This window comes from Parambassis ranga, chromosome 17, assembly GCF_900634625.1.
Source record: "Parambassis ranga chromosome 17, fParRan2.1, whole genome shotgun sequence".
In the NCBI taxonomy this organism is placed as follows: domain Eukaryota; kingdom Metazoa; phylum Chordata; class Actinopteri; family Ambassidae; genus Parambassis; species Parambassis ranga.
The window spans coordinates 14,283,824-14,308,833 of NC_041037.1; the positions used below are offsets into that span (position 1 = coordinate 14,283,824).

Genomic DNA, 25,010 nt, shown 5'->3' on the forward strand with positions numbered 1-25,010 from the left:
TAATCCTTCCCTGCCAAGTCGCAAACATCAGCATGTAATTATTCTGACAGCTGCTGCACTTCAATTAACTGTAACGTACACCAGAGAAATATTATTAGTAGCAGTCAGAGAGACGTTTTGCCAGCGACGTGCTGTATGAAATAAGGACACAAACATGATAACAATCATAGGCCGAGGATGAAGCAGAATGAAAGCCATTTTATGGTTGTAGAATTACACATTGACCGAGCACATTCATACTGCAGCTCCATCCATGTGGCACTTCCAATGAATGTCATGGACACTGTAGTATCTTAGCTGACTTTTCAGGGTTTTGAATTTGTGTCATTTTAAGCATCCTGTGCACAAAATCAACTTCATCACAGAACATTAATCACAAAAGTTACTTTACACAAAAAAAACATACTGGGATCATTTAAAATAATTAGCAGAATCTCACCATTAGTAACACTCCATTAACAAATGCTCATATTTGAGCATTACAGCTGTGTGTCGGGTGCTCATTCTACTGTTCCCTTTCACACATGCTGCTTAATCTAATTTTTTTTTAAATGGCTGCATTCCTCAACATTCACTGTGTTTCCTTCCTCTTTTTGGATGCTGTGCTCAATTGGGTGTGAAGGAGTGTTAATGTGTCTATGGTGTCATGTTTGGGAGGAAGAAGGAGCAGCATGATGTACGGAGACTGTAATGACTTTCAAGGGATTCGGGCCTTTACAGACACACACAGAGAGAAGTTATGACCGCACATAAATGCTTCCTGTAAAAGGCACAGTAAGGTTTAACATGGCAGATTAGACTACAGGTTAAAGAGAGCGCCGTCCGCTCTCAGGTATTTATTTTACTTTAGAAAACGTATTCTCAGTGTGAAAGACAGCTGAAGGCCGTGGTACAAATAAAAAGAGATGTACCCACTGCATGTCTGCACGTCTGTCTGTCACCAACATGTACAAACACAGACTGTCGACACAACAGTCACACTTGTGCCAGGCCCGAAGCCTCAGCCAAAGCGTGGCAGTATAATTTCATCACACCGCTGAGAATCTACAGACACCCTCTGAGATCATAACGATGCCATTTAAGACACCGGAGTGATCCAATGAAAACCCACCGTTTTTATGCTCTCTGCAGCTCCCACTTCAAACATTACACAGAGGTATGATGTCAATTGGTCTCGGATAATTTGGCTCAATCGTGTAACTGTCTGTTTGAAGTACGTAAAAATAAATACGACTGATGTTAAACTATATCCTCATTTTTGTGAGACGCATTCAAAACTTTTAAACAACCAGTAAAGCACGGGCTCCTTACATGTGGGAGTTTATTATACAAACCTAAATCAGAAAGGAGTTTTATTTTTGAGAAAGTCAAGGTTTCTGCCCAACTTTCTCTCATTTCTACAGCACATGAAGATCAGAGAGTTTGCATCGACAGCATTGAAATCATCCAACAAACAAACCTGCATGCTGGGTAAAGTGGTGAGCAGGCAAGATATCGCTCATACATAATGTCATAACCTTCATACAAATGTGTCAACCACTCATTCACATTAAAGCCTTTCTGAATTCAACAGAAAACTTTAAAAAAATGTCACATTCAAGTCCAATTTTCAGATTTTTGAGAATTTTGTTTAGGCAAAAAGCAGCTGCCAAAAACTGGAACATTTCAGGTAAAACCAAGACGAATGTAAACCAATCAAAACAATGATCAATAATCCTCATACTAACCCAAATGAATTAGAAATTATTTGAAAAAGGATAAATCTATGTTTCCTGCTGACATTTTTAACCTTTTGGATATAGGCCTGGAGTTTGTGAACCAGCAACACACACACACACAAACGCCACGCAATCCAAACAAAACGAGATATATGTCCTTCCACTGTGTTTTTAACAGGCCTCCTGGCTGCTGAACGTAGGTGTGTTTCCAGCTAATATCAACAGTGGAGCCGGTGAACACATCACAGAGGGACGAAGAGTAAATGGTGTGTGATAGCATGTAGCATTCTCCGACCACTGCCGAGGAATGTGAGCGAGGAATTTACTGCACCTAACGGGGATGCTTCTGGTCCATGTGTTTTTCAGCTTTAAAACCATTGAAACCTTACCACCACCACCCCCCCACACTGATACTGCAGAATTATGAAAATGAGTCCTTAAATACATTGAACAAGTGCTACTTGGATTTTAGTCAAAAGTTTAAATTGGAGCCAGGAAAGAAAAAAAAACATCACAAATGTTTATTTAAAGATTATTAAGTTATGATTGTGCATGTCAAAGTCATTATGGTGTATCTAAACAGTCTTACATAAGTGTGTTTAGATGTAAAAAGGAAAAACATAAGTGGAGGACAGCTCCAGTTGAACTCTGAGCCAGCATGCTGTCATCTAGCTCCACTAATGACGATGCTAAACTTCTGTCAGACTCACTTTTCGTGAGCGTTTACAGTCACAGTGAGTCCTAAAACGAAGACAAACATTGACAAATGTGCATTATCTCTGGATTATTCCAGCTTACAGTGGAAAAAAGATGCACATTTCTGACACTTAAGTGCACAATGCCAATGAATCACACATAGACTGAGGATTAAAGAGGCAACGATTAATGTCATTTCCCCGTCTTTGTGTTGCCTTCATGATATCCATATGAAAACAGCTGCCTAACAGGAGGTACAGTTTGGTGGTTTTGCTGGTTATTAGCGACCATGTAATTACGCCCGTAAATTTCCACAATCCCCTGCTAAAACATGTATTATTATTTGCTGACACGATGTTTGCTAAAACCACAAGATCCACGAGACACATGTGCCTCATGTAGAAAATATGAGAGCGTGTCGAACCGCTTTAAACACACGCTGCAGACGACATTTCACTTGTAAATCTAGCGACCACGTTTGCTGATATTCTTTCATGACCAATATTTTTCATCACATGGGGTGTGCTGCTGCTGCTTGCTCCACAGACTTTTCCTCAGCATGCTCTCCAGTGACGTGATTGGACGGCAGGAGAGCCAATAGGCGGCGGAGCAGCAGGTTATTTGAACTCTCCTCACACAGCTCAGCCTAAACCAGACAAACATCATCTGACTTTTCAAACATTATTCTCTGCTAAGACTCTGTCATTGTTTATCTCTTTGGGCACCAAAAGGAGATTTTTTTTAACACTTTTTACATCCTTATGTTTACAACAAGAATGGGAATCTACGGCTTCTGTTTACCTCTGGGAGTCTACTGATGCACCTGTTGACTGAGGGAAAACTCTGTGTGTTTAAGAATGGACAAAGTCGCTGTGATGAAGTCTGATAGTCTGCTTCATTTGGACGACGACAGGAGAGCAGAGGAGAGGAGCAGGCTGGAGTGTGTAAACTTAAGTCAGACGACTTTAACAGACGGACAGAACACAGACCTGCTGCAATGCCAGGAGAGCACTGAGAGCGGCTCTGCCATAAAATACAGGAGATATGGGTAGGACTTGTTTTTCTGTGCTGGAAATATGTGATGGCAAAAGTACATTTAAATGATATTGTGTCTAAGCCATACATTACTTCTACAGACAGGGTCCACCACAATAATTCAGTTGCATGTTATCATCTGCGAAATTAGACAAAAAATATATTTTTCCTGAAGTTGTAGACCAGCTTGGAGAATGCACTCGTTGACCTGTGACTCCTTTAGGTCTCGTCTGACTGGGGTCAAAGTTCGCCACAAGAGACAGGTGCTACAGGACATGGCACGGCCACTGAAACACTGGCTGTACAAGCACAGAGACAACCCCTACCCCACCAAGACTGAGAAGGTCCTGTTAGCTCTGGGCTCACATATGACACTAGTACAGGTGAGGCGAGCTCACACGACACATGAAAAACTACTTCATTTCCTGTACCAAAACATGGGGGGCTTGTCTGTGTGCAGGTTTCCAACTGGTTTGCAAATGCCCGGCGAAGGTTGAAGAACACAGTGAGGCAGCCAGACCTGAGCTGGGCCCTGAGGATCAAACTGTACAATAAGTATATTCAGGGAAACGCCGAGAGGCTGAGCGTGTGCAGCGATGACACAGGTTCAGATGGTGAGAAACTACCTTCGATATCTAATATATTCATATGAATCAATTCACAGTGAATTAAGTCACAACTTTGTTTCTGCAGATGAAGAGTGTCCCTTACAGACTCCAAACAGCCAGCCAAACTTTGGCAGGTCGTCTTCCCATAAGAGCACACTCGAGAAACAGGGCAGCGTCCTCGCCATGGCCGATTCTGCCAACAGCGACGACAGCGCGTCCCCTCCATCCAAGTACAAGAGCAGCTTACTGAATCGCTATCTGAATGACACCCTGCGGCACATGATGGCGGCGAAGGCAGAAGGCGTCACCCCGGCTCATAAGAGGAGGAGCCACTCTGAGTCGTTCAGCTCCAACGAATGTGACCGTGATGTCGTCTCTCCAGCGTCGTCCTACGAAACAGAGGCCAACTCTGTCTACCACGTGGGTGAGAAACACTGTCTCACACTCATTTTACTGGAACCAACACTCAATATGTTTGAAGGGAAAAGAGAGACCAAGGACAAAACTGTAGGTGAACACAGAGAAACAAAGGACATCCACAGAAATCATTTAGGCATATTTCTAGTTAATTGTAGAATTATGCTGAATGCGAGGCAAAATGACACTTTAACTACCCTGTTTCCCCTCAGTTCAGTTTTAACACACCACAGTGTACAGTAAACCAAGAACAGAATGAACAGAAACTTCCACATGGCTCCTCAGAGCACCCTGACATTAATAAATCCCTGGCATTCCACTGAAAGTCAGAAGCTCTGCAAGATTCAATTATAAAGTTACAGTGAGACTGGGGAGGGAGTTTGACACCTGGGTGCCCTTTCAGATCTATAGGGAGCACAGCACACTGACAAGCCTCAAATCCGCTAAAGGCGCAGGAGCCAAAGCCTCTACAAACATTACCAATAAAGACCCATGCAGACGCTGAAATCCCTCATTTTAAAAATTGGATGGAGCTGACGCTGGCTTGCCACTGCACACACACACACACACCACAAATATCATTTCCATATACGAGAATGTGCCATTTGTTCCGCTTCAGCTTCTTGCCATGGTGGAAATGTCCAGTCCAGTCTCAAGGACAATTACAGAATGTCTGAGACTTTATTCTTCCCAGGGTGAGAAACTGAGACCTCAGCCAAATAGCACAAACGGAGCAGCCTGTCAGTACAACGCTGACAACGTCTCACACAGCGACTGTCAGAGCCGACACTCATCTGTGAGACGACGCAGAGCGAGATCACCGATATTCATTTAGCTGTTCCATCAGGGTGTGAGGGTGCAGCTTTGCTCCCTCCACTTGTGCTTGCTTTGGCAGTCAGATTCCTCCAAATGTAACTTTCCTTCGCAGAATGGATCCAAATTTACATTACATTAGAATTAGAGTTGTGAAAAGATGTTTTGAAACAAGTTCTAGTTAAACAAGACACGCTTTAAATTCCTGTTTTATTAGTTTAAAACTAGTTTCCTGGCCAATGATGAAGTCCAGTTCCATTCTTAAGATGATTTAATAGAATAATTGGATTGGATGGTTTATAATGGAAGTAGGAAACACAAATAATGAAGCAGTATCCTGCATGAAGTATAGACCTTCTGGCTTAAACAAGAAAAGCTGTTATTTTTCATTTCATTTCTATTATTTCAGCAGCAGTTTTGATTTACTTTGAACAGAACAGTCTCACTCTATTAGATGTGGACCGCTCATATACTCTTAACACAAAGCTTGGTTAGGTTCTGCCACTTCTTGACCAGAATGGTTTGTACACTGGTCATACTCAGGAGGCCTTTGCTAATAAAGCAAAAAAAACAAAATTAGCATGACCAGCTGTTAGTTTCTACCTGACATACGTATACCAATACTGAAAAATAAATATTTATTTGTGTGGCATGGCCTTCATCGTCCCCAAAATCCATAGTGTCAACATTATTTCATGACAACAATCTTATTTTTATTGTTAAATTGTATATGATTTCATTAAAAACTGTGTAAATTAAGATGACAAGTGTTGCACAGAGAGTCCAACAATCCCAGATAGCTGTCACCATAATGTACACAGATTTAATTTGAGTTAATTTCCCAAAATAACGCAGCAATCCTTCAAATATGTGCCCTCACTCACACTGAATCATATTGCTGGTCTTTCATGATGTGATCACACTCTACGTGGGCAAAGTTTGTACAAACTTTAATAAATCCCTCCTGGTCACATTAAGGGTGTTTGCGACCCAGTACATCTCTCTGTGGAGGTGAAGTGGAAAGTCAAGCTGCCAGATTCATGACACCATTAACACGTTTATACTCCACCCAGGAGGCGTCTTAAACAGTCACCACACCTGAAGTCATTCACTAATAAGTGATAGGTACCACAGCGTCCTACAAGGACACCTGAACGCATCAGCCTGATTCCTACAGCAGCCTGAGCTTACTGAGTGTTTACACTGTTTAACATGGTTCTCACATCAAGTTCAGTATTTCCTTTACAAAGGCTGGAGAGCCATAAATGTGACTGAGAATGTTGTTTTATTGGACATGGAGTGGTGAAAAACATATCTAGACAAACGCCTCACTGCATTTTTCCAGCCGGTTTGTTTCAAATAAAAACATTCACGCAGAGAGGAGCGTCACAAAAGTTCGCAAAAACATCCGCGCCGAGGAAAAGATGGATCCCAGAGACTCACCTAAGAGACCGACTCAAAGTCAAAGAGCCTGAGCCAGGAGAGGTTTCACACACTGTGTGACACTGAAGATTTAAATCAGCTCATGTACCCAACATGTACTTATATATTACATAATATGAGCTTTGAGTTAGCATAGCTAAGCTAAAGAAAAGGAGGCTGGCCCGTTTTCAGATTTTATGCTAAGCTATGGCTGCTGAGTGAATGTAGAAATTTTCCTTTTGCCTTGTTTGGAATTAATTACAGTTTGATATGAGCTCTAACATGAAATTACAAGATTAATTCTACGCCACGGCAGCACAACGTAGTAAGAAGCACAGCTTCACATTACTTCACATTGTAAAATATTGTTGTAATTGATCCCTGCTGCAAATTTGAGACTCTCCAGAGGTAAAATAATGTTTTTTTTTTAGTAATAAATACAACAGAGGTACAGAACTACTTTCTTGGCAAAGCACGTTATTGCTTAAATGCTGAGGGACGTTCAGTAGCAAAAAAAAGAAAAAAGAAAAATGATTTACTATCATCAAGTAGTTGCTTTTGGCTGCAGCCCGCGTAAAGAAATCAGAGATGGGGATGTTTCGGGCTGTTAGCATTGAAAGACTGTGTTTCACAGTGGGCCTTTAATTTCCCTGTCTATTGCTCTCTGAAGAAAAATTGGTTTCGACCAGCTTCTATCTGCTCCGAGGAAATAAAAGGCAACAGTCCAAAGCTGGAAAGGAAAAATATGTTCTACATTTAATGCACGCTTATGCACAGACCACAAACAGAAATTGTGCAAGCGATATAATATTACTCTGAAAGTCTCTCTGTTTTCCTCCTGCTGCTGAAGTTAGCAGATGTATTCTTGTTTGGCCTGCATCAATGTATTCAGACAAACATCTACACACACACCATTACCCATGAGTCCAAACATGATGGCTCACACACACACGCACCAAATTAAAAACATGTATACATGCATGCTATTTATCACTAACATATGATTTCATAGCTTCACCCCAAACACTGATTGTCCTGTGATCACTCTGTTTCACTGCTATCACGTACGCTGATTCATGCGCGTTCTGACTCTTTCCTGTGCCTCTTTGCAGACACAATGGACTATACTTCACCTAAATGTGACAGGTAAGTGCATTCATTCACCGCTCCCTCCACAATCACATCAGTTGTTTGCACTTTTCAACTTGAAAAGTAATACTACTTACAATCTCACTTGGCAGCTCTTATTGAATTGGAGCCACCACCTCCAATTCATCCATATTATTCTGGCTTTGTATAAAGACCAAACAGATTTCTAACTGTTCACTTGATTTGTTTTGCACATTAATTTAAGCAGGAAGTGCAACCTCACAGTGTTTTTTTTTTCCTCTACAGGGACCACCAACCAGACCAAAGCCCAAAGAGGCGTGATGAACAAGGCTGGAGGGAGATCCACGCTGCTGTGGCTCTCACCAATCTGGCCCAGGGGCAGAGCTGCACAGCGGAGCACAGCGGTGCTACAGTGCCCAGTGCTGCCACGGGGCAGAGCTGCGCCCAAGGCTCTTTCTCCATAATGAGGACCACTATCACAGACAGGCTGTGCGTCACAGGTCTGCGGCAGAGCTCCACTACAGGGCCCACTCTCACAAGCCGCATCATCCAAAAGTCCTCACACATCTCTGAGGTCCAGACTGTTAAAGTTGCCCTGACAAACAGTGTGTAGGCATTAAACACACCATTCCATGTAGGAACAGAAGATTCCTAAGTGCCTTTTTTTGGTAATATTTTTCATTGTGAAGTTGGAACACTAACCTAATGCAGCTGGATATTGTCTGTTTTTGCTATTTTCCTAATGTCCTCCTATTGCTCTCTGATGCAGTAAGTTATATTAACTTCCAGGAGACCGGATCATCATCCAATGCTAAAGTCTGACAGCAGCTATTTGAATAAACCTAATGTGAAATCTTCTGACCAGTCGTTGCTTTAAATCATTGCTTTGCAGTGGTCCAGACTGCATACTTATGTTTAGCTGAACTGTATTTAGTGGTAGTTTTCATGTGTGCAGACGTAGGTTGTACAGCTCCATTATATCGCTTCAAATTGAATTTTAAAAGGTTGTAATGTGGGAAGACGGGTGGCATACCAAACTGAAGAGGGATAGAGTTCCTCAGAGTCCCTGCAAAGAGGCTAAAGGTAGACTTGGTAACACAGTGTTCGTGTCCACCTATTCAATGTGAACCTAACTGTTTACATTGAAGCTGCTCATTCGGGTTAGTTATAGCCAACATTTTAAAAAGACACCGTTCTTATAGTTTCTGTGTTAACACGGATTTAATTGTGCATCTTTGGTGTTTTGCATTTGCATGCACAATACATTGGATAAAATACAACTTTAAAGTTTCTTACTGGTTTAGAGATGATGTCAGTTCATCCTCCAACTTCATTCCTCCAGTGGTGGAGTGCAACATCAGCGTTTACACCTATAGTTTGTTGTTTTATGCTGGTTTCTTGCCATGAGCTTCTACACTTGTCTTCTTCTTCTTCTTCTTCTGCTTCTTCTTCTTCCTGTGTTGATCTGAGGGCAGGCCAGTTGCCCTTTTGACTCACTACTCCATCTAGTGTTACAAAGTAGTGTTACAGAACAGAACTCTGTGAGGCTAGCTGTTAGCTTGCTAATTTTAAAAGGACACTTTGAAAAAAGATGGTCATTGTTGCTTGTATAATTAATTTAATCTCATTGTGCTGAACCCACAGACACTACTGACTCATCTCTTCAGCTCCATTCGGCTTTATTTTAGGTGTTCCATTTGTAGTGCAGGTGTTGCATTTACACATGATTTCAGCTTACTCAAAAATTCAGTTGTGTTCATGTGTTCCAGATGAATCTGTGTGTGTTGTAGAAATAATAGGTAAAAATGGTCTTTCTGATTAAAACTTCCTTGAAGAGCAATCATCATTCTGAAAAAAAACGCACACAAAGAAACATGTTTGTGATTACTTTAATGCCAAATATGGACTTTTCTAACCTCAACATGCAGCCAAAGACTTCAAATACCAGCAATATAAGGAACACATTAGGCATCAGGACAGCGTCTGCTCTGAGGACAGCTCATCCTGTTCCATCTGAGGACACCCTGACACCAAATTTTAAGTTTGTAATTGCATGCTGGAACTTTTCTATCAGAAAACATGATTAACAGGGCTTTTCCACTTGTCCCGCTTTTAGTCAAGTTTTTGACATTTTGTGCAAAGAATGATTCAAAGTCTTTCATGTATAACAGACTAGTCATCAGCTAAGTATTATGGAAAGAGTGCCTCACTTCTGTTTCCACTGTAAACCTGTTTTTGATTAGGTGGGCTTCTGCATGACGGAGTCTGAACGACAGCTCTCAAACGGCAATTAAACAATAGTTAGACATGAGTGACGTGATAGTGAGGATTTATTTCAGTTTGAAACAACTCGAACGTTAACTGACCGTAACGCTACCTAATGTTCTTCAATATTAAGGCATATATTGATTTCACATATGACTATATGATTGAAACAGATACAGCAAAAGCAACAAAAACCAAGACAGTGAGAGCATCAGGAGAAGGTCAACATAATTTTAAATAAGTGGAAGCAATACATCAAATTCAGAGTAATGCTTGGGTGGGGGGGGAATGTTCATATAATGTGAGAGGAGTATCTTCCATAAGCCAGCAGGGACATAAAATGAAGCTCAACACACATAAACTGCTAAATAAATGATATAAAAGATAACAGGGTCGCACTGAGGTTACGTGTTTTCCAACTCTGCAGAAATAAAAGGGAAATAATGCAAACATTACACTTGTAGGTCTGGAAGTTATGATCCAGATCACACATGCATGGACAAAAGACAGGTTTGGTTGCAGAAACCAGTTTGTTTGAAAGCATCTATACATTCTGAAGCACAAATCGCACAAACTGGGTTTTTAACGGTGATGTCAGTAACTGGGCTCTGTTGTAAAATAATATCTTCTTTGGGCGCATTCACAGTGTTCTGGAAAACCTGTGTTAAACTGGGTGTGAGACGGAGACGATCACACACACACACACACACACACGATCCTAATAATGCGTCTCTGGCTTCATCATCCTCAGACCAAGCTGCGTGGTATGTATTTAATAAAGCTTCCAAATGTATAGCAGAACATTTTGTTCCTTTTCAGCTACATGGAGTTCGACATGAGGAGCCAATAAAGCCTGAGCAGCTTTTTCCTGTCAGACCAAGAATCCAGAAGATGTCCATATCGATTAGAATTAATTACTCTGAATTAAATTTGACAAGCTATCTAATGTCACCTACAAATTGGCTTGTGTTGTAGGCACTATGCTAGTAACCTGATGTCTTAATGTATGGCTGAATCACCGATGCCAATAAGATAAATTCAAACCACGCGTGTACTCATATGACATACAGCATGGTTAAGGTAATTTAAAACACTATACGTCCTCAGACAGGAGGTTGTTTCATTCATGTTTTAAACAGAGTAGTGACACATAACAGATGGTTGAAAAGGAAGTGTGCAAACAGCAAAGTCCGCTCCACCAACAGAACCACTGCAACTTTCTTTTAAAAAGCTACTCATCCACCTTCACTTCTCTCTCTCTCTCTCATCTTCCCGTTTCTGGTCCGTAGTCATTCCTATCAGGTTTTGTTTTTTTCCAGTCCAGTTTCAGGGTATAGAGCAGTATCCTCCGCAGCCTCCGGCTCTGGCCTGCTCCTGGTCCCCCAGCCGGACCTTCTGACCCTGGTTTTCACTCTCCCAAAGCCCCGGAGTTTGAAGGATCTTCTCCACCAGCTCCTCAAAGGCACACTGGACGCCATCTTTGGTCTTTGCACTGGCCTCTGTTCAAAGGAAAGTTGTGAGATCAGTTTGTGGGTTGTACACTTTCCAAATGTTTCAAAACTACACGTCAGCTTTTCAATCCCAAGCAAAGCTAAACATCTGCTTTTTTGCATTACTACAGCAACACTGATTATGATTTTTAACTATCTACAGGTTGACAAACATGACATATAAAATATGAAATGACTTCATTTAAGAATCAGGAGACATCCAGTGGGATGAAGACATCCTCACAGTGCATTAAATCTACAACATCTTCTTGCCCAGCCCTTTCAAAACCCCTTCATTTAGCCTTTCTAAAATGGAAACTCTGCTGAAATGTTAACCTAATTTCCACAAAGAGGGGCAGACTGGAGATGAGAATCTGGAACACGTGCGGACATGGATTCGATAAATGAAAGCCCGCTAGATTTTAATCATAATGCAGTTCTTCTGGAGCGCCCGCATCCTTCAGTGCAGTGCTGACAGCAGAGACTGAAAAATGTCAAAGCAGTATAAACAACATGAGCAGGCTCAACTAAACGTATGACTGACTCCATGTTGTCTTGACTTGTTCTAGCCAAGGCAATTAGTTAGCAGACTTTTAGGCAGAGTACATCGAGTTTTAATGGCTTTAAGTTACATTTTATGGCTCTTTTACTTTAAATGACCATGACCGACCACGTCTGATTTTTACACTAACACAGCTACTTACCAATAAAAAGCATCGAGTGTTTTCTAGCAAATTTTAGCCCTTCGTTTCTGTCCACTTCATGGTCTTCCTAAAAAACCAGAAAAACAATCCTGTGTAATTTGCTCCATGTAGAATACACAGAGTGAAGAATTAAAGGCTGCTAATCACATATGCAAAACAAATTTGAGAAGTTATTCTGGAATATGTACTCTTCAAAATTACTAGCCAAACTTCTGGGTAAATCTGCGACGTGCTCCGCAGTCACGCCAACAAAAAGATCTGTTAAAGTTCTGCACAGTGACTCACCTTATCAATTTTGTTCCCAACCAGCATTTTTACAATGTCGTTCCGTGTTGTGTAGGTTTCCAGTTCGTTCAGCCAGTTTTCAAGCTTCATAAATGTGTCACGCTTTGTGACATCATACACTAAAAAAAGGGGAGAGAGGGAAGAAATCATGTGATAACATCTTCCAAACACCGAGAAGAATACAGATTCTGTTATCTGGACATTGGTGCCATCTCAAAATGACTTGTATGATAATGTCTCAACCTTACAATGCGGTTGAAATTTAGAGTTACAAAATGAGCGGCATTAGTGGTGACTGACAGTGACAATGGAAGGTAGGGAGGTGTTCTTTGTTAATATGAGATGCTTACCAAGTATGACTCCCTGTGCACCGCGGTAATAGCTAGGTGTCAGAGTGCGAAACCGTTCCTGTCCAGCTGTGTCCTAAAGAAGAAAACAGCACAAGATTCCATCATGCTAAACTTTTAAGATCAGCAGGTGAAGTGGCCAAACAGAACATGTGTCCCTAATGAGTTTACAAGGACTGTCCTGCTGTGAGCTGGATGTCTCACTGGCATTCAGGGCCCTCAGTCCCCTTTGTAGTCCTTAAACTTAGCATTAGTGGCCAAACAATGACTTTATCATTTGGTAGGTATTCTGTATGCATATATGATGATATATAATACTAATGACTCATCCTGCATTATGCTGTGTACTAACTTGTGTCCAATTAAACACTTCAGTGATACATAATGGTGTGTGTGGTGCCTAGCAACCTGACCAAACAGACTGGGTGTCAATTTTGACATGAAACTAAATAAGGTGAAACAAACTGCACAGTTCCAGCTCTTTCACTGGGACATTAGTTTTTATTTATTCATTTATTTAAATTAAGTTTTTTGCATTTAGCTACAGCTGCATCAGGAGCCTCACATATGCCTTGGCCCACTGACTTTATTGTCCTATTTCTCTTTGTAGGCCTTGTATTTATATTCCTATTGGGAAAATAAATTAAACTCTTGCAGGTTTAATTATTGAGTCCTTGTGTATGGTAAGATGTAACTCCACTCTTTGTCCCCTCTGTGCAGCTACATCTTGTATTTTTGTTTGTACAAGTCGCCACCTTGTGGATAAAGCCGTGACTTCACCATGTTTTTCCTAACAGTGAGAAAAAAGGGGAGAAAAGAATGATGTCTTACCCAAATGGCCAACTTAGCTTTGTTCCCATCTATTGCGAGGGTCTTTACTTTGAAGTCCACACCTGATCAGCCATGACAGAAATTACGAACATGTAGTTTTAAAAGGTGCTTTTAAAAACAACAGCAATGTCCATGTGTGTGTGTCTGTTTGTGTATGTGTCTGTATTAACCTATTGTGGCTGACTGCTCCGGATCAAACGTATCCTCAGTGAACCTCAGGAGGAGGCTGTTAGGGGGAAAAGATACCATGAAAATGAGCAGGGCTTGCAGCACAATAGGCTATTGTGAGCTGGCAGAAGGCTTTAATGACCTGTTTTCAGCCAGTAGGATCACAGGATCACAACAACCACATAGCTCTAATGTTTACCGTGTAAGTGCAGGAGGAGGACACTTCACTGCACACAAAAACACACTGAAAAGTTTGACAACTGCATATAAAAAGGTCGGTGTTACTCAGTCACCAAAAACAGGAGCTTGTCACCAGTAAATACTTGAAGCAAACTGGCAGACAAAGAAGCAACAACATTACCAGCTAGCTGCAGCAGCTGCTGAGCAGCGAGGAATAGATTTACGTAACAAGAAGAATGTCAACATTCACAACAGGCTAGCTGTTCAGCTCGCTCCTAACACACACAAACCTGGACTTCCCGACGCCGCTTTCGCCAATTATCAACAGTTTCAGAGTTGTCAGCACGTCTTCGTCCATATTCCTCCGGGAAATAGTTGGACCTCTACTTAAAGACGCTGTTAGCTGTAAATGTTTCACTTGTTTTAGAGCAGCAGGCGGCTATCGGCTCCGATGACAGCCTGCAACTTCCGGTCCGAGCTGCGACGCGTGACGTCACAGATGGTCACGTGGTGTGAGAATAAGGAGATTTTCTGTTTTTAAGTTTAAAATCTCATTATTGTTTTCTGGTTTTTACGCCACCTTTGCATTTTTAGATAAAATATTGTCTTATATAAACAATAATGAGTCTTTATGATTAAATTTGTAATATACATGCTCACTAACATCTATATGCTAGTTTAGCTTGTTTGGTTGAGAGTCAGCAGGTGGGAATACCTTTGAATGTTCTGAAAAAGAGCCACAACATGCAGCACAGCACGTCTTTGTTTGTGCCTTTCATACACTGCATCGTTTATTCTCCCCAGCTGTGGAAAGGAATCACCTCAGGGTGAAGCAGTGAGGAAACAGGAACAATACTAAGAGGTGTGACGGACCCAGTGAGCCATGCTACACCTACTTTTAATTAATAGGCTCATTGATTGAGCCTTTCCTCACAGCACATCTGCTTCAACCCTGTTATTATGCAAATCCCTCCTCAGCTGCAGAATAAATACAGCCGGTGTCAGTCTGAACCTTCAGAGGAAGGGAGCTGCTCTTTTTTTATTTCCCGAAGTCCTCTTTCTTGTTGTCACTGCCATGGCCTGGTGCCACACAGACTGCATAGAAAAGCCCCTCCAGATCTGCTTTAGGATGATGGGTCATTTTATTGGCTCCCATCCCTGGTGGTTCCTGATCACCCCTCTCATTGTCTCAACAGGTCTGGGGAGCGGCTTTTATTTTCTTCAGGACAGAATGTCTAATAACATCGAAGAGCAGTTCACACCCGTGGACGGACCTGCCAAGATGGAGAGGAAATACATTGAGGAAACATTTCCAGGAAGCTCGTCCATGTTTTCACGGCTCAGGCTGAGCAGAGGTGGAAGCTATGCTGCAGTCATAGCTGTAGGCCGCAGGGATATTCTGACTGCTGAGACACTTCATGACATCCTGGATTTGGACTTTAAGATTAAGAACATGAGCGTGCAGTTTGATAACAGGTCATTTCAATATGTGGATGTTTGTGCTGAGGTGATGGGATCCTGCTTCTCTAATGACATAATGGATATCATTGAATATAATCCCAACAACATAGACACAGTCAATCTGACATATCCCTGGCATCACTCTGATTTCAGAAGCTTTCCTTTATTTCTGAGTCTGGGGAGTGTGAAACTGAACACAGAGGGCTCAGTGATAGAAAGTGCTGAAGCCATACGGCTCTATTACTATTTAGAAGAAGACAACAAAACACTGGCTGACCTCTGGCTGCAGAGCTTCATTAATCTGGTCTCAAATGAATCGTTTCCTTCTCTTCAGGTGAGCAGAACTCCTGTTATAAATCAGCTTGTTGCGTCCTTAAGTTTTCAATGTATTGCCGTGTTTTTCAGGTGTCATACTCCACCTCGATGTCAATGCAGTGGGAATTTGAGAAATCTCCATCCTCTGTCATCTCTTTATTCTCCATCACCTACACCGTCGCCATCATGTTTTCTATTATTACCTGTTGGAGGTCAGTATAACATCAGCTTACATGTTATAAAGTTTTTTTTTTTATAAATAATTTCGTCTTTTTTTGTTTAGGTTGGATAACGTGAGGACGAAGGTGGGGGTGGCGTGCTGTGGGGTTCTCTCCACAGGTCTAGGCGTCCTGAGTGGATTTGGTGTGTTGCTGTTGCTGGGCCAGCCTTTTGTCATGACAGCGGCCTCCTGTCCTTTTATGATGTTAGGTAGGTCCACCAAGTCCCACTGTGCTTCAAGCAATATGAGCAAAGACTAGTCAGTCCTCATTAGGTCAGAAACGTATCAATCATCGATTGATCTATTGCTCCAGGACAGCTTAAAGATTCCTTCACTCTCTTTGTGTCTCTGAAGGTATTGGACTGGATGACATGTTCATCCTGATCTCCTGCTGGCAGAGGACCCGTGTTCTGGACAGTGTTCCGGATCGTCTGGCTGACACCTACAGAGATGCCGCCGTCTCCATCTCCATCACCACGCTGACCGACGCCCTGGCTCTCTTCCTGGGCTGCAGCTCGCCCTTTGGCTCAGTCCGCTCCTTCTGCCTCTATGCTGGAATCTCAGTTTGCTTCTGCTATTTGTACAGCATCACTTTCTTGGGGGCGTGTATGGCTTTGAATGGACAGAGGGAAGCAGACAACAAACACTGGTTCACCTGTGCCAAAATCCCAGAGGACCTACCAGCCAGGAACTCAAAGGCCTTCAGTGTGTGCTGCGTTGGGGGACGTTATGATCGAATGACAGAAAAGGAGGAAAGTGAGGCTGTGAGTCACATGTTTGAGCAGTTCTATGCTCCATTTCTCACTCACAAAATAACAAAAGCGTGTGTATTTTTCATTTACGCAGGCTATCTGGCTATTAGTGCCTATGGCTGCTTTATCTTAAAGGAAGGACTCGACATTAAAAATCTGGCTTTAGATGATTCATACATCAATGACTTTTACACTGATCAGAGGCAGCACTTCTCTGAATACAGCTGCAATGTGATGGTGGCTGTGAAGCAGACCTTCTCCTACTGGGACGAGGACGATCGGAGGCGTCTGCAGTCATGCATTTCAAGTTTTGAAAGTCTACACTTTGTCAACAACACACTAGCTTGGTTCATTTCCTATGAAAACCATGCAAATGCCTCTCGACTCAACATAAGCTCCCGCAATGCTTTCCACGCCCACCTGCCTCATTTCTTAGACGTCCACCCTCTGTTCAGACTGGACATCAGTCTGACGGCAGATGGCGACATCCAGGCATCTCGATTCTTCATTCAGACGCTGAACAGAACCAGAATGAAAGACATGATGACCGAGCTCAGGAGAACTGCAGAGGGATGTCCAGTAGAGCTGCTGGTGTACCATCCTGCCTTCATCTTCTTTGACCAGTATGCCGTCATCACAGAGAACACCATTCAAACCATCCTTGTTGCTGTGGTTGTCATGCTTGTCGTCTCACTTACACTGATTCCGAGTCCTCTCAGCTCCATATGGGTGGCCTTTGCAGTGTGTTCAGTCATAGTCGGTGTGACGGGATTCATGGCGCTGTGGGGTGTGAACCTGGATTCCATTTCTATGATCAACCTGGTCATATGTGTTGGCTTCTCTGTGGACTTCTCAGCACATATCTCTTACTCTTTTGTCTCCAGCACTAAGAGTGATGTCAATGAAAAAGCAACGGATGCTTTGGCTCATTTAGGATTTCCAATACTGCAGGGAGCTCTGTCCACTGTGTTAGGGGTGCTGGTTCTGTCCATGTCAGGGAGTTACATCTTCAGGACCTTCTTCAAGGTTGTGTTTCTGGTGATGGCTTTAGGACTGCTGCATGGCCTGATGTTTATCCCAGTGTTCCTGACGGTGTTTGGAGCCTGTGGGAAGAGCAGTTAACGTGGGCATAGATATGGATGTAGATTTTCCACTGATTTTTAAAATAAATTGTGATTTCACACCTTTTCTGCCTCTAATTTATTTCATCCGTTTAAAACAAAAAATCCTTAATTTCAAACTAACCAACTATTTTTGTTGAGAAACTCAAAAATATGTTGATTTCTTTGGAAGATTTAAGCTTATTTTCAATGAATTTTTGTCCTTTGAGTGTATCTAATACCTTTTTTGGCCCCTGAAAAAAATGATTTTGTACAGATTTGTAAATATACATTTTCACCCTCCGAGGCACACACACACACAGAGCCACATGTGTTTGGAGTTCTTTCTCTTTATTATCCTTAATAACCATTGCGATCACACTGTGTACAGCAGAGAGCCATTCAGTGTACACACAGCATCACTATACATCTATATACACAAGGTTCCCCTTTACATCCCAGTCATATGTACACAGCTAAACATGGCTAGAAGGCCAAACATATTGTAAAGGAAAACATAAAACAAAACCTATAGCATGAAGGTGGTGACAGCTTTGACAGCTTTTGACATTTTGATGACAGCTTAAATATTTAAATAAATGGCTTACATACATCTGTTCCTATTGGATAAAGACTTTCAGCATTTTAACAGATAAAAATATAATCACACATCACATTGGAGTAAAGGATGTCAATGTGACACTACGTTTGTCTCATCTTTTCACAGCAGGAGACATGCCAGTAAACACCAGCATCGCTCTGTGCAAATTTGGTTCACCAAACAGAAAGGTGTGCTGAACAGCATGTGTGCATGAGCAACATGTCTGCACTGACGTCATGAAAAAACACCTGCCCTGTGGATTTGTAGAGTTTTTATTCCATTCACTTGCCATTACATATTTTGCTGAAAAGCTTTTTAAAAGCTGAATTCGATCAATCTACTGAAATAAATAAGGCTGACTTAAAAATCCTAATGCGCCGACTACATAAACACAGCTTCTTTTTGTCGCATGCATTTTGAGGCTTGAGCAGCAGTTTTTGTTCTGACTGTACAGACGGCGAATATAATTAAAGGAAAAGTGCACACAGACATTTTAATTTGTACACTTACCCAAAGTGCTGAGACATTGTGGTTTAACTTTTTATACGCTCATGGTACATTCCCCAAAAGGCCACCTTTAAAAAAAAAAAAGAAAAAAAAGAAACAACAGGGACATGTGGAGAGGGGGCAGCAGCAGATGAAACACAGAATCAGGAGATACATGATGGCTCAGTGACCCTAAGAATAACCTAAATACTAACACTGGAAGACCAATTTCCAATCCAAGTTCAAATGTGGTCTTAATGTGTCTGTGTATCTTCCTATTTCAGTCTATCCAGATACTGTTTGTGTATTTTAGCTACATATTTACATTCACGATTTGTTTCTTCCCAGCAGTTAATAAAGTAACCTGAGCAACATTAGGCCTCCCTCACATACAACGAAGCTGTGCAACATACACCTGCTCATATCTCAATACAGGAACATACTAATTTGTGACAACTGATGATTCCATGACAACATGAAGATATGACAACATGAAGATATGACATCATCACACAACACACCGTGAACCTGAGTCCATCTCTGCCCCCCTCTCCCTGTCGCTGGCTGTGATTGCTGGTTTCATCTGGTCTCCAGAGTTTTGCCCTCCAGGACCAGCTGAATCTCTTTGGCATCCAGGGTCTCGTACATGAGCAGAGCGTCGGCCAGGTTCTTGTGCTCCTTGGCGTGAGACTTCAGCAGGGCTTTGGCACGCTCATATGAGTCCTGAAAACAGGAAGGGAAAAACCTGTTACAGGCCTGAATACAGAAGAGGAGCTATATCAGCTATAAAAAGACAGACCTTCAGTAACACCCTGACTTCATGCTCCACTGCAGCTTGTGTCTCTGGACTTTGCTGTGTCATGTCGGTGTAAGTCATCACGCCCAGCTGAGAGGCAGGAAGAGAAGTTGAAAAAAAAAGCCACAATTTTGAACATGTCTTTTTTCCCATCATTTTTTAGGACAGATTACCTTTTCACACATTCCAAATCTGGTCACCATCATCTTTGCAATCTTGGTGGCACTGTCAAAGTCACTCGATGCTCCTGAGAAAGAAGAAATTTCAACTTCAGTTATACAATTTTAAATTATGTATCCTTTTTCATGGACTTATACTGACCAGTTGTGATGTTCTCATGTCCAAATATAATCTCCTCTGCTACACGACCACCCATACTGACATCCATCTGGGCCAGAAGCTGAGAACGAGTCTCACTCCACCGATCATTCTCTGGAAGCATGGACACCTGTGAGGGAGAAGTGCAGATGAGAGTCTTGAGAGCTAATGTTTATGCTGCATAGTACGACCAGGCTGTGGGTTTCCTTACATGTCCCAGACTAGGGCCTCTGGGCATGATGGTAGCCTTGTTGATCGGCATGGCATCTTTGGTGTAGTATGCTACGATTGCATGGCCTGACTCGTGGTATGCTGTGATCCGCTTGTTCTTCTCATCTATTTCTGCACTCCTTCTCTCAGGGCCTTCAGGAAAAGGAAAAAGAGGGCCACATTACAAACACAACTTAATGATGACAGTGATGAAAAAAAGATGGAACTGTAATTAAAATGTTACCCATGAGGATTTTGTCTTTAGCAAACTCCAGCTCTTTCATAGTGACCATATCTTTGCCATCAACTGCTGCCTTTAGGGCTGCTTGGTTGACCAGATTTTCCAGGTCAGCGCCAGAGAAGCCCACTGTGCCCCGGGCAATAATATTGGCCTCAATATCTGCAGAGACAGCACAATATCAATGTATTGTATTGTGGTTAGTGAAATATTATATATCACTCTAAGCATTTGGGAAAAAGTGTCCAAATTCAGAATGAGCATATTTGGATCTCTAACCTGGATCCACTTTAATCTTCTTCAGGTACCAGCTGAGAATCTCTGTGCGTCCTTTCACATCTGGTTTGGGGACGGTTACCTGCATGTCAAAACGTCCTGGGCGGATCAGGGCGCTACAAGGGAAGATCAGTTAGTCAGCAAAATAGTCATATGAAGTATGTGAAGACTGCAGACTTTGACATTTCTAAATGTTTACTGTAAGCAAGTCGCCTAACATTGAGAGACATGGAACATACTTATCTAAAGCCTCTGGGAAGTTGGTTGCTCCGATGATGATCACGCCTTCATTTGGTTTAAAACTACAAAATAAAATCACACAGGTGAGGTCACTGTATCAATCAGGGCACTCTGATTTTATAATGAGAGACATGGTGTTTATAATAACAAGCTAAATGAATTAAAATAAACCAACTTGCAAGGGAAACTTGCAAAAATGTAACCAATAATTACCCATCCATCTCAGCAAGCAGCTGGTTGATAGTCTGTCTGGAATACGGATGCATTGGAGACTCGATCCTTTTCCCACCCACACTGTCCAGTTCATCAATGAAGATGACACAAGGAGCATTACCTTTAGCCTCCCCTTTAAAAAAAGCAGTGACAAACAACGTTTAGCACAACAATACTTATCACAAGCAACTTTGACAAAATTGTCTGATAAAATAAAAAATAAACCTACTGAAAAGATTTCTGATGCGGCTCGCTCCCACGCCAACAAACATCTCATCAAATTCTGACCCAGAGGCGTAATAAAACGGCACATCTGCCTCTCCTGCCACTGCTCTGGCCAGCAGAGTCTTTCCAGTTCCAGGTGGGCCAACAAGTAGAACGCCTAAGGCCAAAAAAAGAAAGAAAGGATGAGGAGATCAGGAAGACTGGGAATACTGATAATAGGTGCCACAGTGAATGACGGTTTACCTTTTGGCAGCTTTCCTCCCAAAGCTGTGAACTTCTGTGGGTTCTTCAGGAACTCCACCACCTCCTGCAGCTCATTCTTAGCTTCTTCCACCCCTTTGACATGCTCAAAGGTCACATTTTTCATATGCACAGGATCCACTGCTGAGTCCAGCCCTGATGTGGTTCGGAACCGCACTGTCCAAAATGGTTAGATTAAAGTTCGAAATCACACAGCATGGCACTGTTAATCAGCTCATACACAAACACTGTGTTAGTTTCAATAAGCACACATGATAGCACATACATATGTTAGTGCTGCAGTTAGAGTTCATTATAGGCTTGACAGAGCTGTAAATGCTTTAGTTAGCAAGCTTAATTAGCAGGCAAATGCTAAGCTCTATGGTTAATGTTTGTACATCAGAATAATGGAGGCAATTTTATAATAATAAATTAAATCAAAGGGTTAAGAAAAGGAAAGAATCCTTTACCCGATATGAAGGGGGTCTTGGAGATACCATAGAGCCCAACAAGAAGCAAAACCAGCAGGATTAGACGAGTCCTTCTCAGAGAGTCTGTACAAGGAGAACCACACATCAGCATCCTTTAGCAGCATCCAATGCAGTAACCTCTGTGTTTGTATTGGAACTTGCCTTGAGTGCGTTGTGTCAGGGCCTGAGCTTTCATGAAACCCTCAGCGAAGCCCCTCTTGAAAGCATCCTGCTGTCCATCAGGGACGTTCTTACTCTTTATAAGGCCGTCAAGACTTTCAACTTCAAGCCCCTTGTCACGTGTAAGAAAACCCTGCAGCACAAGGGGAGGCTGGTCAGGAGTGTTTTTCTTAAGCAGCAATACTATTTTTTTTTTACTTTGGCTTCAGCCGTTGCCCAATTACACTTATGCATGCAATGGTATCTGAGCCACAGGTAAAAAAATGTACTAAACACAATGCTTTTGATATATACCTTCATAAAATTTGGTGTGAACCCTTCAGATTCCACAGGGCGCTCGTAGGCTGACTGCAGTCGTCTGGTTTTGCTCCTTAAGGTTTTAAATCCTCTGCTCTGAACCAACACTTGGAAAAGTAATGATAATGTATCAAATGATCATACATATCACATTTCCAAAGACTCTAAAGCCAGATGAGTTGTTGTGATAAATAAGTAAAAAATTAAGTGATAAATTAATAAAATACTTGACAAATACTTCCGCAGCAGTTACCTGGCCAATACTGTAGGTCTGTGCAGACAGATTGAAGAGGTGAAAGGTGCTGCCGTGGAAAAACTGGGGCTGACATAGTCAAGGGACTCCATAAGAACCCTGTGACAAGCGAACATGGCATTACTGTCCTTTCACTTCTTCAGCACCAGCCGGACACATGTTTAAACAACATACAATGTAGGAAGAATTTTCATTGTGTTGGTACTGTTTTCTTACCATGCTTATTGTGGAAGAAAGAGTGTGTGGACAGATGTGAAGTCCTCCAGACTGTCTGAATACCTAGAGGAAGAGGTGACTCCTCTGGGCTCAAACATGGTAACACCTGATTCACCAGATCATTCAGCTGCTGTGCTCCTAGGTCAGATAAGCCAAGCTCCCTCACAATGGACTGTGAATACACATAAACACTGTTTACAGGTATGAAGTTAACAATCCATCACTGTAAAGTTATTGTCTTCTGATAAATACCTCTGTATAGTGAAGTTCTGCATCTGAGGCATGCTCCTTGTGTTTCCTTGATTTGCAGGTGGCACTGCTACTGTTTCCCACTGAGCTCTTCAGAGAGTGGAAGGCATTGATGAGGTGACTAAGAGGTACAGTCACCTGTGATCACATGTAATAAAAACAAGTGTCAAATCAAGCATGTGACAATGAAGAAACATGAATGTACAAAACACAAACATAAACAAAAACTGCAATCTAGAGGCAAACCTTGGAGTTTATTAGAGTAAGAGGTTGTGCGAGTCAGTATAATACAGTCACAGTGTCACTGAGAGGTTTTTGACTTTAAATAACAAGGAACATTTAAACTCACATTTAACACTTTTATTAACATTTTAGCTAAGAACGTGTTAAAGAGTCCAATGTTTGCTCCTGAAATGTAGCTAAGTACAAGTTTGGACTTAAGATGTTCTATTACTATATCATAATAACAGCAATGCATGTTGATTTACAGTTATGTCAGTTACACAGAACACTGAACACGCAGGGTACAGCACCCTCAGCCTCTCTATTCTCTTTATGTCCATCCATACGAGGGATGGTGACTTAATGTTACAGAGATACGTCATCGAGACCAAACTCTGGGTACAGCAGCAGCAGCAGCACAATAATAACAGGTGACTATCACTTGGAGTAAATAAAGACGTTGAACGCGCAGCACGACAGTTATGTTCGCTAGCTTGCCGAAACTTAACTCGACAGCGCACGGTGTTTTTAAAGTTTAATACTGCACCAAATACACCCTGACGTAAACGAAAGAGTGAGGTCCTTAAACCAACACGAACAACAGCAGTAGGAATCAGGCTAAGGTTAACTTAGCTTTTTAGCACGTTCAGCTGCCCGAGGTTAGAGTCAAAACAACAACAATGCTAACGTTAGCTCGGCCTACTGGTTCTTGTTTTCTTACCTGTGGCTGAACCGTCATTGACAAAGAAAACATATTTAGGTGTCGCTGCTGAAAGACCTCTCCAGCGCTGTGCACGTTATGTCACCGTCCCTGAGAGTTAGAGGTCTGTGTCTGTTTCACTCTTGTCTGTCTGCGGCACGCATACCAGGTCCAACTGCCAACTTCTGCGCTTGTCTGACAGCTGATCATAAACCGGATATGACTTCAAACACATTGCAGCACAGTTTGCTTCCGGGCTTCTGTGACTCACCTAAGGTTCCGTTTATCATTAAAGTTAATATTTTATTAAGTGATGCACTCTTAACATTGAATTTCTAACCTGATTTTTTGGAATAAAAACAAGATGCAGGAAATCTGTTCGACTTTCCCCAAGAATGAGCAAATTTATTATGAATTCCATTTCTTTTGCTAATGCTATACAGTAACATTGCTTAAAATGGAAAAAACCTTCATGATGATGATGATGATTATATAACTGTATGATTGTCATTGCTACAGTGCAGTCTTTCATTTGCATTGTACAGAAGCAATAAAATAAAACCCCACTTTTATGCACATATAACCTTAAATGTTTATGTGGTCTTGAAATAAATGTCACTGAAACATACACATCGGATAATAC

At 41.9% G+C, this 25,010-nt stretch overlaps 4 protein-coding genes across 5 annotated transcripts; 2 read left to right on the forward strand and 2 right to left on the reverse strand.

The window, feature by feature from the left end:
• The first annotated feature begins 3,271 nt into the window (after positions 1 to 3,271).
• On the forward strand, positions 3,272 to 8,432 carry LOC114450472 (homeobox protein Mohawk-like). Its single transcript, XM_028428619.1, has 6 exons — positions 3,272 to 3,462; positions 3,673 to 3,832; positions 3,910 to 4,063; positions 4,143 to 4,481; positions 7,822 to 7,855; positions 8,105 to 8,432. Exons 1-6 carry the CDS (start codon positions 3,272 to 3,274, stop codon positions 8,430 to 8,432), a joined length of 1,206 nt encoding a protein of 401 aa, XP_028284420.1.
• A 1,699-nt stretch (positions 8,433 to 10,131) lies between these two features.
• Positions 10,132 to 14,564, reverse strand: LOC114450496 (ras-related protein Rab-18). Its single transcript, XM_028428649.1, has 7 exons — positions 14,380 to 14,564; positions 13,912 to 13,967; positions 13,742 to 13,803; positions 12,914 to 12,986; positions 12,564 to 12,682; positions 12,279 to 12,345; positions 10,132 to 11,583 (listed from the first exon to the last, which is right to left on the reverse strand). Exons 1-7 carry the CDS (start codon positions 14,445 to 14,447, stop codon positions 11,411 to 11,413), a joined length of 618 nt encoding a protein of 205 aa, XP_028284450.1. The 5' UTR covers positions 14,448 to 14,564; the 3' UTR covers positions 10,132 to 11,410.
• A 600-nt stretch (positions 14,565 to 15,164) lies between these two features.
• On the forward strand, positions 15,165 to 17,959 carry ptchd3b (patched domain containing 3b). The gene is made up of 4 exons (XM_028427514.1): positions 15,165 to 15,884; positions 15,956 to 16,077; positions 16,149 to 16,294; positions 16,440 to 17,959. Exons 1-4 carry the CDS (start codon positions 15,165 to 15,167, stop codon positions 17,957 to 17,959), a joined length of 2,508 nt encoding a protein of 835 aa, XP_028283315.1.
• A 696-nt stretch (positions 17,960 to 18,655) lies between these two features.
• Positions 18,656 to 24,570, reverse strand: yme1l1b (YME1-like 1b). 2 transcript variants are annotated; one of them, XM_028428552.1, is made up of 18 exons: positions 24,389 to 24,570; positions 23,449 to 23,583; positions 23,197 to 23,368; positions 22,981 to 23,079; positions 22,725 to 22,834; positions 22,413 to 22,563; positions 22,251 to 22,334; positions 21,784 to 21,936; positions 21,545 to 21,697; positions 21,316 to 21,448; positions 21,102 to 21,164; positions 20,866 to 20,978; positions 20,593 to 20,748; positions 20,350 to 20,501; positions 20,142 to 20,268; positions 19,994 to 20,067; positions 19,824 to 19,910; positions 18,656 to 19,747 (listed from the first exon to the last, which is right to left on the reverse strand). In XM_028428552.1, exons 1-18 carry the CDS (start codon positions 24,419 to 24,421, stop codon positions 19,604 to 19,606), a joined length of 2,139 nt encoding a protein of 712 aa, XP_028284353.1. In that variant the 5' UTR covers positions 24,422 to 24,570; the 3' UTR covers positions 18,656 to 19,603. The 2 variants fall into 2 exon arrangements, with proteins under 2 accessions (XP_028284353.1, XP_028284352.1); XM_028428551.1 differs by having other exon boundaries at positions 21,784 to 21,957.
• Between the last annotated feature and the right edge of the window lie 440 nt (positions 24,571 to 25,010).

Excerpts from the sequence above, each read along its gene's own strand:
- LOC114450472 (XM_028428619.1), top strand. The coding sequence starts at position 3,272 with ATGGACAAAGTCGCTGTGATGAAGTCTGATAGTCTGCTTCATTTGGAC. Across the intron at positions 3,463-3,672 it reads ATAAAATACAGGAGATATGG|GTCTCGTCTGACTGGGGTCA; the intron begins GTAGGACTTGTT and ends TGACTCCTTTAG. Across the intron at positions 4,482-7,821 it reads CAACTCTGTCTACCACGTGG|ACACAATGGACTATACTTCA; the intron begins GTGAGAAACACT and ends GCCTCTTTGCAG.
- LOC114450496 (XM_028428649.1), bottom strand. The coding sequence starts at position 14,447 with ATGGACGAAGACGTGCTGACAACTCTGAAACTGTTGATAATTGGCGAA. Across the intron at positions 13,804-13,911 it reads GGAGCAGTCAGCCACAATAG|GTGTGGACTTCAAAGTAAAG; the intron begins GTTAATACAGAC and ends ATGGCTGATCAG. Across the intron at positions 11,584-12,278 it reads ACACTCGATGCTTTTTATTG|AGGCCAGTGCAAAGACCAAA; the intron begins GTAAGTAGCTGT and ends TCCTTTGAACAG.
- ptchd3b (XM_028427514.1), top strand. The coding sequence starts at position 15,165 with ATGGCCTGGTGCCACACAGACTGCATAGAAAAGCCCCTCCAGATCTGC. Across the intron at positions 15,885-15,955 it reads AATCGTTTCCTTCTCTTCAG|GTGTCATACTCCACCTCGAT; the intron begins GTGAGCAGAACT and ends CGTGTTTTTCAG. Across the intron at positions 16,078-16,148 it reads TCTATTATTACCTGTTGGAG|GTTGGATAACGTGAGGACGA; the intron begins GTCAGTATAACA and ends TTTTTTGTTTAG.
- yme1l1b (XM_028428551.1), bottom strand. The coding sequence starts at position 24,421 with ATGTTTTCTTTGTCAATGACGGTTCAGCCACAG. Across the intron at positions 23,584-24,388 it reads CAATGACGGTTCAGCCACAG|GTGACTGTACCTCTTAGTCA; the intron begins GTAAGAAAACAA and ends ATGTGATCACAG. Across the intron at positions 22,335-22,412 it reads CCTGACACAACGCACTCAAG|ACTCTCTGAGAAGGACTCGT; the intron begins GCAAGTTCCAAT and ends CTCCTTGTACAG.